Source organism: Chelmon rostratus, chromosome 8 (assembly GCF_017976325.1).
Source record: "Chelmon rostratus isolate fCheRos1 chromosome 8, fCheRos1.pri, whole genome shotgun sequence".
NCBI classification, from domain to species: Eukaryota; Metazoa; Chordata; class Actinopteri; order Chaetodontiformes; family Chaetodontidae; genus Chelmon; species Chelmon rostratus.
In genome coordinates, this window is record NC_055665.1 from 15,457,740 (window position 1) to 15,472,611 (window position 14,872).

The window sequence follows — 14,872 nt, forward strand, 5'->3', positions numbered from 1 at the left end:
ATCCAGACCTTTATATGCACATTTATTTATTTAATATTTCATTTGCATGCGCTGCGCGCCACTGTGGACGTGCCGGCTCGACCTCCGGGTGTTGAGTCAGAGTGAGAAGTGAATTTCATCTTTAAAATGGACTCCATCGGCTCTGAACTGTCTATGAACGAGCAGCCACCTTAAACGCTCAACAAGTTGTTTTTATTTTTTATTTTTTTTAAGGAGGCTTTTGAATTCATCAGAGCGCATCTTGCAGCAGCTTGTTCTACTGAAAGACAGAGTCTGGTCATCTGTCCTCTGTGCCATGAGTGGAAAGGACACCGCCGTATCCCTGTAGTCTGCGGACACAGTGTCATTGAAAGTCGGCAGAAGTGGGAGTAGATGGCAACGGCTGCTGATGAGAGAACACAAGATTTCGGGCGTCAGACTGTGAACACCTGACCAAGTTAATTCCGGCATCAGTTCTGCAAGATTGCTCCGTTGTAGAGCCGGTTTTCTCTCCTCTGGCTGTCTGAGCGCTCCAGTCAGGCAACATTTCGGCGCGCCTTCCATCACGATGAGTCCTTTTTCCGCTCGGATACTGAAAATGACAACGTGCTGCCGATTCCGGGAAAGCATGGGCTCGATTTGGGGTAAACTGGCTTGTTTCCGCCGTCTTGTGCGTCTGTTTTCGGTGTGCGTGTCTGAATGAATCAGTGCGCCTCGGAGTGTGAGCGCCCGTGTGTGCCTATTATGTGCGTCCCATATGTCCATTAACAACCCATCCCTCCTGACAGAGGATCCTTGTCATTCATCCGCGGATGAATGTTCCCCTCTCTGCCACCTTACCGGTTAAATCATCTCTTGCATAATGATATATGTGGAAAATAGCAGAATTGGGTGAGCAGCCCTGCACTGCACGGACAAGACACCGACGGCCAATGAGCGGCGAGCTCCGTTATCTTCAAAAGACCGGGAATCCGGTGCCAATATGACCGGCGTCGGAGCGTTGAGGGCGGCTGCGGAGAGGAGAGGCAGGGCCTCGGGGGGAGAGCAGCGTTTCAAGGACGAAGAAGGAGGAATGATGCAGAAACATCTGTAAGGACAAACGAGACTCTTTAGGAAAAGAGGAAAAGTGAAGCTGCAGGCGTCACACCGGCAGGGCGAAGGATTTCATGTCTGGATGGCGCTTTTTCCAAGGGCACTGAGGTAAGCATGGCCACGTCGGCGGAGAGAGGGCGGAGGTGTGAGCTGTCTCCTCCAGGAGAATGACTGGAGATACGGAGTCCACTTTTCTGTAGCTTCTTCAATTTAACATTCAGACTGACATTGACTTTCTCACCTATGTAATCTAGACACCTGGACCACACTAAACAATAGTTTTCCTGAGGGGGCGGGAGTTACAGGTTATATTCACCCTCCCATCACCCTCACCCTCCTCCCTGAGTTGGGATGGATGGGGTGGCTGGAGGTGTGGGTACCCCCACTAGCGCCGGGGGGTCTGGGGGTGACAGCCTCCCCAGACGTAACGGAGGGGACTCAAAGCGGCGCAGTAAGGGCAGCCTGACCTCTCCGGGCTACAGGCTGTCCCAGGCCTCACTGGAGGGGGAGAGGGGCTCTTTCGGGGCAGACAGCACTTCCTTGGGTGGACGTGGCCGCCGCCTCTCCATCATGAGCTCCTCCACCAGGGACGGCCTTCCCTTCCGCACAGCAGGCACCCCGACCACACCGGTGCCCCTGCCGCCCCCGCCACCCTCCTCCTCTGCCACAGCCCATCCTCCACCACGCTCAGTGGGCTTTGCCTCATCCCGCGCTGCCCTGGCCTCCACCTCGTCCACTGGGACAGGAGTGATGGTGGTGGCCACTGGCCTAGAGACCACCACCACGACGGCCTGCAACACCACTGCAGCGGGGACACCAGAGATGGTGGGTCAGTCTGGACTGGGTGGGTTTGGCATGGGGCTGGATGGGGAGGACTACAGCACCTCCAACCAGAGCACCTTCATCCAGAGACAGTTTGGAGCCATGCTTCAGCCGGGGGTCAACAAGTTCAGCCTGCGCATGTTTGGATCCCACAAAGCTGTGGCACTGGAGCAGGAAAGACTGAAATCAGCAGGGGCGTGGATCATACACCCCTACAGTGACTTCAGGTATGAAGTCTCACACACACACAGCCTCCACAGCATGAAGCTATTACCGATGCTGGTTTGTAAAGTAAATGCCACTTGTAGCACATAAAAGACACATAATGTTCTTTTGGTAGATATATGGATCAAAGCAAGTTGCGATTGTGCTCACTTTATCGAGCACACTTGAAGCATAATGATGGACACTCAAGGAGAGGGAGGAGCAGGGAGAGAGAAACAGGTTGCACATTCAGCAGCCGCTTCAGTTGTTCACAGGGGAAATGGGGAGGAGGACAACTGGGAGGAGAGGCAGACATGCTGGAGGCTTAATATATGTTGCTGGGGATGCAACAGAATGTATAGGGAGCAATGTGAGGGTTAGAGGGGACGCAATGGGAGTCTCTGGAAGGAACAGGATATAGAGGCAGAGGATGTGAAAGGCTGAAAAGACACAATGATAAGAGGGGAGTAGATGAAAAGTCCTTGGGGGCACAATGAAGCCGGAGGGAGAGGTGTTTATAGAAAGGGCAGAGTGTAGGTGACAAAGCCTCCAGCATAGGCACCATGCAGCAATGGCTGGTCTCCATTTGTAAAATCGTGAGAATAAATAGGCTGATTCTAGCCTGCTGTTTCCAGAGGAAATAGTCTCACAGTTAGAGGGAGACAGAGGTGAGGAGATGCAAATTAGCAGGACAAATTTAGTCAAGAGGTGTTTAGGCTGAACAGGCAGCAGTGAGAAATGCCTTCCATGTCAATTAGGCAAAATGTTAAGTGTGTTTTAATGTGAACAGTGGATGAACCCAGCACAGCACGCCCTGCTGGTGACTTCACGCAAGGATTTGTCTTCTCAACCAAGTAGAATCAATGACTCCAGAGGTGAAAAATTACTGTTGAGGCTGTTTATTTTTTATTTTCCTTCTTTCTTGTGGGAAATGTTCCTCTTGCTTCCTTTTTTTTCTAATTTGCTTTGAATGAAAGTGAGGAGGGAAATTTTGTGAATGCCCACCTTAAACACACAAGGCCAAATTGCATGCACCCTTATGTAATTTTATATGTTACAATGTGTACTGGCAGACATGTTAAGCATCCTTGGACGTGCTGGTCATTGGCTTGTTAGAGACTTTGCATAAGCACACTCCTAAAATGTGCAGGTGGACAGCAGAGGGTGGGACAGCATTCATAATCTCTCAGACAGACTGCAGCAACAATGGATGACTTGATCCCCAAGGCTCCTGGCCCACTTTTGTCTCATCACACACACACACACACACACACACACTCACACACACACACACACGCAGACCTGATCGTTTTGTATTGTCTGTCAATTCGATGATCACTCACAAGTGCTGCTTATGAGTCTTGTCACAGGAGATCCGGTGAACGAGGTCAGTGAGGGGCGGAGGGAAGGATGGATGAAGGGGTGTGGATGGATGGATGGCCCGCTGAATCTCGGTCCCTTCTACACTTTATTGATATTCATGCAAGATATCTCATGATGTTAATAGTCCTAATTATCCCGTCGGACAATCACAATTGAATTTTGATCAATTATGTATGACATCCTTGAATTATGCAAGTTGAGTGTGCATTATGCATAATTCAGTCATCTAACTTTTCAGTTAAGTACCTGTAGTCTGCAGTGACGTTTGAAGAGGAACTTTGTGAGGCCGGAGTGAGAGAGGAAGAGGAGAGGCAGATTACTTCTAAAGCCCCTTTATGTGTTTTCACGCTGTTGACCTTGAGCACAAGAGCCTGTGTGTGTCCGTGCAGCAATACGTACTCTTTTGTGTGTGTGTGGACTGTCTTCATTGGGTCTGCTAATAAGCTCACACACCCTTCCCCTCATTAAGAAAAGATGTGTCGCTGCTGCACCTGTAAGAATACATAACGAGGTGCAGAAGAGGTGAAGACAGCTCATACTCTGGAAGCGGAAGCGAGGGGATGAAAACATTAAGACAGGCGGCTTGGCTGTCAGCACAGATGAGCCGTGTTGTAACAGGGTTGGTGGCATTGCACATATAGTCACCGAGATTTATTATATAATAGGCGGTTGCTGTTGTGCTTTTCTCTCTACCTCTGGCAGGATGATGGGTGGAAACTTGCTCAGAACTGACATCTGGCCAACCGTGAACAGGGAGCCAATCAGAGGCCGCTCAGGAGACACTTGGCCTCAATTACAGTAGAATTAGTGTTTGGTTTGACAACAGCTGAGCAGGTAGATGCAGGTCAGTTCTCCTCCAGCACCTGTTCATGTTCAAAATAGCATACTGATGAGGTTGTGGAGAACAGCTTTGATTGCATTTGCAATTCCTATTTGTGTGTGTGAGAGGGACTGTGTGTGTGTGCGTGTGTGTGCCACTAGTAGTGTGTATACACGGGGACCTGCATGAACCACAGACAATACACGACCCAGCGTTGCATCAGTCCACACTTGGGAGATCAGAAAGCAGGCCTTGTCAGGTATTTACCCCAACATGATCGCTTTTAGTTTGGATCTGACGTCTCCTCTTGTCTGTTTGGTTGTTCTCGTCTGCTTGAGCTCAACCCAGCTGCCACATCTGAGAGACTACAGCAAAATCTAGTGCACAGACACTGATTAATGTGTAGTGACATGTTCAATGTCATCTGTTATGCTACTCAGCAAGCTAAAACATCATTGCTGCATGTTGCACTGAACAGTGCACATCATGGTTTGCGTCTGTATGTGTGTGTTTTTAGACAGAAAGAAATTTATCTAAAGGATAATTTAAGATACGGAAAGTGGAGGTAAGTTTTCAGATCCTTTAATTAAAGTACAACAATGTAAAATACTCCATTACAAGAATTAAAAAAGGATTAACAGCAAAAATGTACTTAAAGCATAAAAGTAACAGTTCTTCAAACAGTTTCACGAATATATATACTGATGCATCAATGCATATGCAGCATTTAACTATTGTATCTGGTTGAGGTGGAGCTAGTTTTAGCTACTTTATAAATAGTTAAGTAGTTTAGTTCAGCCTGAGATGAAGTTGTGCTACAGAAATTTGTGGAAATGTTTTCAAATGGACTTTTCTCTAATCTTTGCTCTTTTTTGGTGAAATAATGGATAATCAAACAGGTACATAAAATGAAACCATCTGGAAAGATTAGAGGGGAATTGTGTGTTTAGTAGAACTGCTAACAACTCTGAAATGTGACGAGAGGCCTCAACTGCTCTGTGTAAGCCATTAAGTGTTGGTCTTTGTATGTTTTTGCATGTTTTTACATGTTTTCTGTGAAAATCTTAAACTGGAAAGTAACCAGTGACTGTAGCAGTCTGATAAATGTTGTGGAGTAAAATGAAGATTTCTGAAATGTGGAATTATAAAGTAGCATAAAATTGAAATCCTCAAGCAAAGTATAACTAGCTCAAAACTGGGTACAGTGCTTGTTTTCATTATCCATTTTTCTGCTGATGGTGTCTCTAATCAGTCTGGTCTAGAAAATATCAATAAATAGTGATCCATAACCTGAAGATATTCAGTTTAGTATTATAGGAATATATAGAAGCAAACTTAAATTCAAAATTAAAAACAACTTAAATTTGATGATTGAAATTGTTGCAAATTGTTTCTATTGATGGACTAATTGTCTAATAGACTAGTTGTTTCAGCTCTGGTACAAAATGCAAAAGTTTATGCATCATTATAAAAAAACATGTTGCCTCTCAAGAAGCTGTGCCAGGTCATGTCCTCTGTTTGAGCATGAAGCACCACTGTAAAGGACTGTGCCAGCCACAGTGTAGCATGATGTGATTAACAGAAGTTTTCCCTATGATCAGAGGTAACACAGCATGTCCTCAAGGTCAGGAATGAATCTCCAGCCTCATCACAACAGCTACAGAATCACTGTGTCTGTGCTGCTGTAAATAATCCCTGTATTTATTGCCAGTGATTATGAAGTGATACATCTGTCAGTATAAGTGACAAAGTCAGGGAGAAGTGTGTGTGTCTGTGTAGCAGAGTGATGACTCATGCTTAATCTTCATCAGTCTAGTGGTAGCGTCACACCATGAGGTTGTGTTACTAAATTAGCGCTCAATAGCAATCGACCACGGAGCTCTGAGTGAACTTTCTGGCGGAAAGAGAGAGTGTGTAAAGAGGAGGAGAGAGGATGCGAGAGGGAGCGGCTCGTTGATATGGCGAAGGTGATGGATAAAGGGATTAGGAGGGAGAAGACAGAAAGATGACAGGAATCATCTCCAGATGATTGCATCCCCTCCTCTGTCACACTTCAATCATTTGCAGCATCCCAGTGATGTGAATGATGCCCCGTAGTTTTATGAGAGGGCTACGTCATCCAGTAATACCCTCCAGCATGAAATACAGATTGATGAAGCCTCCCAAGGTTACTGATCATTTGCCTCCCTCTCTGTCTGCCTCTCCCTCTCAGTTCTGCTCTGCCTCATTGGTGTGGGAGATAAAGGATGTATTTTATGTTGCATTTGCAAAGGATGAAACCTTCTTAAGGAAAACATACATATGCACCACTCCTGAGCTTGGAAAAGACCACAGGGATGAATATGTATAAGGAAATGAGATATAAAAGGATTAACTGTAAGGAACTATGGTGCTGGTGGCGGGGGAAGAGAAAGACTAGCATGTCAAATCAGAATTATCCTTTAAAGGGCCACTCCACTGAGTAAAGGAGAATTACTCAGCTGTAAAAAATTCTGGATAACATTTTCAAGGTTATCTCAGGTTGGGCTTGACAGAAAGCGGGTGACACACTAGAGGTCTGGAGTTTGAAAGATAAGGGCAATTAACAGGCAGGGAGGGTCTAATTAAAAGACACTTTCCAGACGTATTAAGGGATTTGGAGGATCCGGTGTTTTTGGAGCTTGACTCATACTAGAGTGTAAAAGTCAGGAAGTCTCAGCCTCTGTTGCTTAAGCGTTCTTTTCTTGATGTGTCTCTCACAGCTCTATGGTAAGTGCGTTTCTGAATCACAGTAGTAATATAATTTCTCAGGTTTTATGTTGAGGACGTGCAAAGAGTCTCCTTCAGTTCACAGCAGCACAGCAGAGAGGTTCAGGTAGACAGTCTATTTATTTTCTTATCCCTCTCGCAAATCAGTTAGAAAGAAGATTTACTGACATCCACGTCGAGGTTATATTATTGATAAAGATTAAGTACTTATTGAATACAACAGGCAGATGTTTTGACATGTCATAGCAGGAAAAGCACAGTTCTTAGTATTAATGATGGCTCTGTTGTATTCAACATACACTACAAAGTAAATGTACACTGTATGTACTACACAATAATTTTGTAAGATTTAAGCCGTTTTGTTTTCCAGAAACCTTCTGGAGCTGTTGCACCACCTCCCACAATTTAGTTCTTTTTTTCAAGCAGTGAGCAGCTCCTCCATTTGTTGTGCGTATTGTATTATGGCATTTTATCACCTTTTCAGTGTGAACATGCTACATGCTGTTAAAAACCTGCTCAGAATTAGCATCTAATAAGGATTTGCAACATGCCAGATGACAGTCAGCCAGCATGCACAACAGGAAAATTCAAGAACATAGAAAAGAAAAAGAAGAAACTAAATATGTTTAGAGTTTCGGCACAAGCTCGTATTCACATCACAACAAAACAACACTGTCTTTCTCCCTCTAGATTCTACTGGGACCTGTTAATGTTAATGCTGATGATGGGGAACTTAATCATCCTGCCAGTGGGCATCACTTTCTTTCGAGACGAGAACACCCCCTCATGGATCATCTTCAACGTGGTCTCGGACACTCTCTTCATGGTCGACTTGGTCCTTAACTTCAGGACCGGCATCATCAAGGAAGACAACACCGAGATACTGCTGGACCCCAGGTCAGTCGAAGCGTTTGTGTGTGGTGTATTAGTCATATATGTCAAGGGTGGTCATTGTTTATGTGTAGGGACTAGAATATCAATACAGCAGCTCTGTCACCATGAATTTAAATGGACTCTTCTGGCCATCTGCTGGGTTTGTGTTCAGACAGCCTATATATGAGAAGCTGACATGCAGCCAGTGGCAGAGCTTTGTTCACGTTCCAGTTGTGTTCATGCTGAATATTGATGAGAATCATTTAATGCCAGCCCAGTGTTGGAATCACTTCCTCAAAGCTTGATAGCCAAATAATGAATGTCACCGCTCTTCCATCCTGCTCTCACTCAGGGCGATCCGCCAAAAATACCTGAAGAGCTGGTTCCTCGTGGACTTTGTGTCATCCATCCCGGTGGACTACATCTTCTTGATGGTGGACAGTCTCGACTCGGAGGTCTACAGGACAGCCAGGGCGCTGCGCATCGTCCGCTTCACCAAAATCCTGAGCCTGCTTCGACTGCTCCGCCTGTCTAGACTCATCCGCTACATCCACCAGTGGGAGGAGGTGAGAAACACAGACCGGACCCAGAAGCTGGGAAAAAAAAGTCAAAGGGAAAGAGATTTTTGTGTGAAAGCAGTAGTTCAGTGCTCATTTAATATGTTATTTTAGAATAAAAATTTGGTGAGAACCTCTCTCTCCCTCACTACCTGTTATTTAGTATTACTCTTTCCCTCTGCTCCTCCTCAGATCTTCCATATGACCTATGACCTTGCCAGTGCTATGGTGAGGATCGTCAACCTGATTGGGATGATGCTGCTTCTGTGCCACTGGGATGGCTGTCTCCAGTTCCTGGTCCCCATGCTGCAGGACTTCCCCCCTGATTGCTGGGTTTCCAAGAACCTGATGGTGGTAAGTCTCTAACCAGCCATCTGCACGTATGTGAGTGTTATTTTTAATACCCTTCAGTGAATTATTTTATTGTGCAGGGAACAAAGAAAACACATTTAGTTTGAGCTGAATGAAACACATAAGGCACAATCTCAGCTTGTTTGAACAGTGTGCAAAATATTTATTCGTGATGAATGCAAATCAGATTCAGAAAGGCTCGGTTTTGGGTTATCTGTGTGTGTGCAGAGTGAGGCTGTTTATCTGATCTGACATTGTTTGCTCCTTATCTGTGTTAATTGGCTCGTGCAGGGACATGTCCAATTGGAATAAGATTGACTCTCATCACAAAAATAAAAAGATTTTCCAATTAAAAACCTCAACAGAGTGCAGATGGAGGTGTGAGCGCACGCAAACAGTCGAAGGCCTAGGGACCTGCTGGAGGTTTCGTCACGTGCATGCAGGCACACGGACGTGGACGCAGATGAATACACAGATACACAGCTGTATGAATAGCTGACTCATATCTCATCGGTTGCCTGGGTGACTGTTGCTAAGCAGGCTGATGCTGGGATTTTCCCCAGAGAAAGTCCCCTGATCCGTTGGACCATTAACATCTTAGTATAATTGGACTCACACAAAAACTAAAACAGAAGAGCACACACACACAAACACAGTCTAGTCTTTTTATTAGTATTCTTTGGGACATTTATTAAATAATGCATAATGACTCCCCTTTTATTGTCTGTGTGGTTTTATGCGTTCTGCAGCCGCACTGATTTGAAACAGAGTGTGCTTTGACAGTTAAATTGCTCTGCTGTTACAGCTTATGATCTCAGCTGTATTTTCTGAAGTGGTGTGGCTGAGCGCCTCAGAGGGGAAAAACGCTCCTGTAACCCAACTAAAATAAGAACAGTTCAATATTGCAGCGCCTTTTAATTAACACTTCTTTTACTCCTCCCGTCACCCTCTGTCTGTCTCCCACTCACAGAATGACACATGGGGTGTGCAGTACTCCTATGCTCTGTTCAAAGCCATGAGCCACATGTTGTGCATCGGGTACGGCGCCCAGGCTCCAGAAGGGATGACTGATGTGTGGCTCACAATGCTCAGCATGATCGTAGGTGCCACCTGCTACGCCATGTTCATCGGCCACGCCACTGCTCTCATCCAATCACTGGACTCCTCACGACGACAGTACCAGGAAAAGGTGGAACATGATGCTCATTATACCCCATCCTTCTGTCTCACTATACTTTATATAGCCATTAAACTTGATTCAATCAATTTCTGTCTGGGGCAGCAACTAACGATCATTCTTAATTATAAATGAAGCTGTGGGCTGCTTTTCCCATTAATCAGTTTCTCTTTTAATAGTTTATAATCTATAGACTATAGTCAGTAAGAAGTGCCCATCACACCTTCCCAGAGCCGGCCAACAATCCAAAACCCAAACATGCTCAATTTACAATATATAGTAAAGTATATACATATATTAGGCTTCAAAGCCAGTGAGTGTTTGCATTCTTGCTTAAAAAAAAGACAAAGTGGTTTCCAAACTGGGGGTCAGGACCCTCCAAGTGATCGCAATATAAACCTGAGGGGTCTCAAGACTGTTTAACTGGATAGGACAGAGTCAAGACATTCTTTACTTTCATATATTTCTTTTATGTTTCCCAACCTCTCTCAGATTATTCCTTTTTTGTGAAACACTGGATTTTTTTTCTTTCAGACCTCTAAAAGATATTTAATTAAAGAATTTGAGAAGGGGAGTCTGCCCTTACTGCTTACAGCTTATAGGCTGTGTTCAAAATCACTCCTGTTTACTACTGTTTATAGTGCACTTACTGTCTGCAATTTTATTTGAGTGTCTATATATATATGCACTGTAACAGTGGTTTCCCATGATGGAAAGAAAATAATATAATATACTGCTCACCACTGAGTGTCTATTATACTATTTATGGAGTAGTGAATGAGTGAATGGGGGAATGATCTTGCATGCGGCAATAGACACAAAAGGTTGGAAGGCAGTGGACTAATCAATATTTCTTTTAAAGTGAGTGTGCTGCATGTTAGTGTGCAGATCCCTGACCTGTGTATGTGTGTGTCTGTGTTTTTGCAGTACAAGCAGGTGGAGCAGTACATGTCATTCCATAAGCTTCCGGCAGATGTTCGACAAAAGATCCACGAGTACTATGAGCACCGCTTCCAGGGGAAAATGTTTGACGAGGAGAACATCCTGGGAGAACTCAGCGAGCCACTCAAAGAGGTAATAAATTCACAAACACCCACACAAACCACAAAAGTTCTGTCCTCCAGCAAGTCTGTCTGCCTTCCTTTTTCTCTTTATCTCTTCCGTCTCTTTGTCTAGGAGATCGTCAGCTTTAACTGCCGCAGCCTGGTGGCTAACATGCCGCTGTTCGCCAATGCTGATCCCAACTTTGTGACGGCTGTGCTGACCAAGCTCCGCTTTGAAGTGTTTCAGCCCTCGGACTTCATCATCCGCGAGGGCACAGTTGGACGGAAGATGTACTTCATCCAACACGGCCGAGTCAGCGTGCTGACCCGTGGCAACAAGGAAACCAAGCTGAGCGACGGGTCTTACTTTGGAGGTGAGAACATGTAGAGTTGTCTACATCGTTCAAGTTGCATAGAAAGGTGAAGCAATTATTTGCCTGGAAGGTGGAAGACGAGGTGATTGTGATTCATGCTTGTGCATGTACATACTGCAGGGTTCATTTATCTCACTGCCGATTCTGCTTTTCCTCTTTTCTCTTCCCTTGGTTGTTTCTCCTCCCACGTGCAGAGATCTGTTTGTTGACCCGTGGACGGAGGACAGCCAGCGTCCGTGCGGATACATATTGCCGTCTGTACTCTCTCAGTGTGGACAGCTTTAACGAGGTGCTGGAGGAACACCCGATGATGCGGCGTGCCTTTGAAACTGTCGCTGTTGATCGATTGGACCGTATCGGTAAACTGTAGATTTCCATTTGGCTCATACATTTCTCTCACCATCTTGCTATGCTGCATTCGGCTGTTAATTCTACAACCACCTTGCAAAATCTTTGCAGTTATCTATCTAGTTCTACTAAATTTTGTAGATGCTTTGTCCTCAGCTGAAAGGTCAAAACTCATCTTTGAAGAAAAAGCTAATAAAGGATATGCAGTGTTCTCTGCGAAGAACATAAAAACCTTGAGGCTAAAATCTCAGATGTCTGTTCAGTGTTCAGTAGACATCTTAGCCTTCCACAAGTAAGCATTGTTATATTTGCCCTGCTCTTTCTCCTCTACAGGCAGGAAGAACTCCATGCTCCTGCGGAAGTCATCCCAGGGTGGTTCTCTGGGGGGAAGTATTGGTCGTGGTGGAGGCCGGGGTGGAGGGGGTCCAGGAGCTGGAGGAGGCCTGGCAACGGGCAGCCTGGGTTCCTGTGACAGCATGCTGGTGCAGCAGATTGTCAAGCACGACAGCATGCCGGCCATGCAGGATGCCATTGCGGCCGCTGCTGCAGGAAGAGGCGGAGTCATGGGAGGAAGTGGCACAGTGTCTCCTCGGCCACGCCCGGTCATCTGGGCTCCGCTGGTTCACGCCCCTCTGCAGACTGCAGCTGCCACCAGTAATGTAGCCATCGCCCTCATGCACCAGCAGCAGCAACAACAGCAGCAGCTCCAGCAGTTGCAGCAGCAGCATGCACTTGGAGGTGCTTTCTTCCTTCCCTCTCCTCTTGTCTCCCCCTCTCCCTCCTCCTCTTTCCCTCTGTCTCCTCCTCGTGCTCCTGTGCTACAGCCCCTCCGCCCCTCTGTGAGCTCTCTCATTGGGATGATGACGATGGGAGGGATGGGTGGTTTGTCCCCCAGAGGAGGATTTCCTGCCTCCCCCTCAACCATGGGCCCTCCTGGTGGGGTGACATCGCCCCCTATTGCTAAAACTCCACCCACACAAGCCTCCTCTGTCCCGACTTCTGTCCAACAAGGAAGGACTCTTCATTACAGCCTCCGCCTCCAGGCTGATCATCCCTCAGTGATTGCTGGATCTCTCGGAACCCCGACAGGTGGAGGGCCACCAACTCCACCCCTCCACAAGGTACCTACCACCAGTCCCCCTGCTGCCTCTGGTGCCCCAGCAGATGGCAACACTTCTGTGACGAGCCAGCAGGGAGCAAAAGAAGCTCTGTTACGTCATGGAGGAACCAGCTCTCAGTGTCTGCCAGCACTGGGCAGACTCACCCAGGAGGCCAGGCTGCTGTCGGCCTCGCAGCCCACTCTGCCTCACCGCTCCTGGGCTGGACTGCAGCCTCACCCTCCTCTCCACCGAAAGGCCTCTGGTGGTAATTTGCTGGCGACTCCTTTCCTGGTAGGGCAGTTAGCCAGGGGAGGCAGTGCGGGCATGCTGACCTCTAACACTCCAGTGCAGCCGGTGTCAAATATACCGTTTAATACACAAACACAAGCACAAGCCACAGTCCCTGTGCAGCCCGCAGCCACATACACACATCCTGCCCCTCACACTGCCTCTGCACCCACACCTACAGCTGCACACATGCCTTCTGCTGCAGCTTTTCCATCTTCCTCCCCTCCGAAGCAGACCCCGCTCTCCTCTGCCACCCCTTCACCTGCACCCACCCCCTCATCTCCTACACCTATACTCTCCCAGCCGCCTCGTCCTAAACCAATCCCAGTGACCCCCTCTCGCTCCTCCTCTCCTCCTCTCTGCTCTACCCCTCCTTCAGCTGGAACACACCCGCTGCCGCTCACATCAACTCCTCGTCCCAAACCGGCACCCTCTCCCCGCTCTTCCTCTCCCTCTCCCTCTCCCTCCTCCACACCGCCTCCATCTTCTGTTTCTGCCCCTGTTCCACTACCTCAAACTTACGGGCCCAAGTCATCTCTTACCTCCTCTTCTCCCCCTTCCTCCTTGGTCACCTCTTCTCCACCTCATCCACAGAGCCCCCGAGTCAAGGCATCCAACACACCTCCTTCTGCCTCTCCGTTGTCTGGCCCCAGTCCTGCTCAAACTCCAATCCCTTCTCCAATACCGACTCCTACTCAGACTACCCGCACCCGCACTTCTACCCCCTCCCAAACTCCTACACTCACACCTGTTACTCCTACCCAAACCCTTACCCCTTCACATTCCCCCTCTCCTGTACCTATTACATCTGGCCCCTCCCGAAGTAAATCCCAGAGTCCAACCCCTTGTCTCCAGCCTACTGTCCCCAGCTCAGCCCGAGGCCCCACCTCGAGCCAGGTCCCAAAACAGGCCTCAACTCTAACCCCAACTCAAACTGCATCTCCTTCCCCAACACCAGCTAGCTCTCAAACTAAAGTAACCTTCTCAGTACATCCAGTAAAGCAAACCCCTCCTGTCGTTGCTCCAATCCCCACATCAGGCTCTGGTCATTCCACCAAACCAACCCCAGCGACAACCCCATCCTCAACAACTTTATGCCCAAACCCAAGTTCCACTAACCCCTCCTCTCTTACTACCACCACTTCCTCCACCACCACCTCACCTAGTATCCAGTCTGCCTCTGCTCACCCCCCAAAACAACTGGCAACCACTATAACTGCCCCTACCCATCCCTCAAAACTCAATACACCCTCTACCACTGCCCAGACCTCTCAGGCATCCACCACTGCACCCTCCCAGTCAGCACATGCAGCCGCCCCTGCCAACACCACCTCCCCTAAAGGTGGGAAAAAGGACCCTCAGCTGCCACTTGCCAGAAAAGACTCAGAGGGACTAAGACACAAACTGCCTGCCAACATGTAAGAAAGAACACACAGAAAATCTCAAAGGATGTTGGGCTTGCGGCCCCTGCTGGTGAGCAGAGCCGTGGATGTACAGAGTTGTGTCAGAGTTGGCACCAGACGTCCAATGACCTCATGTGGACAGGTACATCTCGTTTGCATTCACTCTAGGATGTGATTGTCTTAGAACATCAGGTGTTCATGTGACTCTCAACCAAGCCATTGATCAAGGAGAAAGACATTAGGGGCCCATTGAATGGTTGGTGCAGGCAATGGTAGAGTCTAAAAAAACATCCAAATGTATACATACATA

The 14,872-nt window shown here is 47.3% G+C and overlaps 1 protein-coding gene across 1 annotated transcript; it reads left to right on the forward strand.

Annotated features, from left to right (window-relative positions):
- Nucleotides 1-1,422: 1,422 nt before the first annotated feature.
- LOC121610680 (potassium/sodium hyperpolarization-activated cyclic nucleotide-gated channel 2) lies at nucleotides 1,423-14,581 on the forward strand. The gene is made up of 9 exons (XM_041942907.1): nucleotides 1,423-2,120; nucleotides 7,739-7,945; nucleotides 8,274-8,487; nucleotides 8,671-8,832; nucleotides 9,800-10,018; nucleotides 10,934-11,080; nucleotides 11,183-11,423; nucleotides 11,618-11,782; nucleotides 12,105-14,581. The coding sequence occupies exons 1-9, from the start codon at nucleotides 1,423-1,425 to the stop codon at nucleotides 14,579-14,581; spliced, it is 4,530 nt and encodes a 1,509-aa protein (XP_041798841.1).
- The last annotated feature ends 291 nt before the right edge of the window (nucleotides 14,582-14,872 follow it).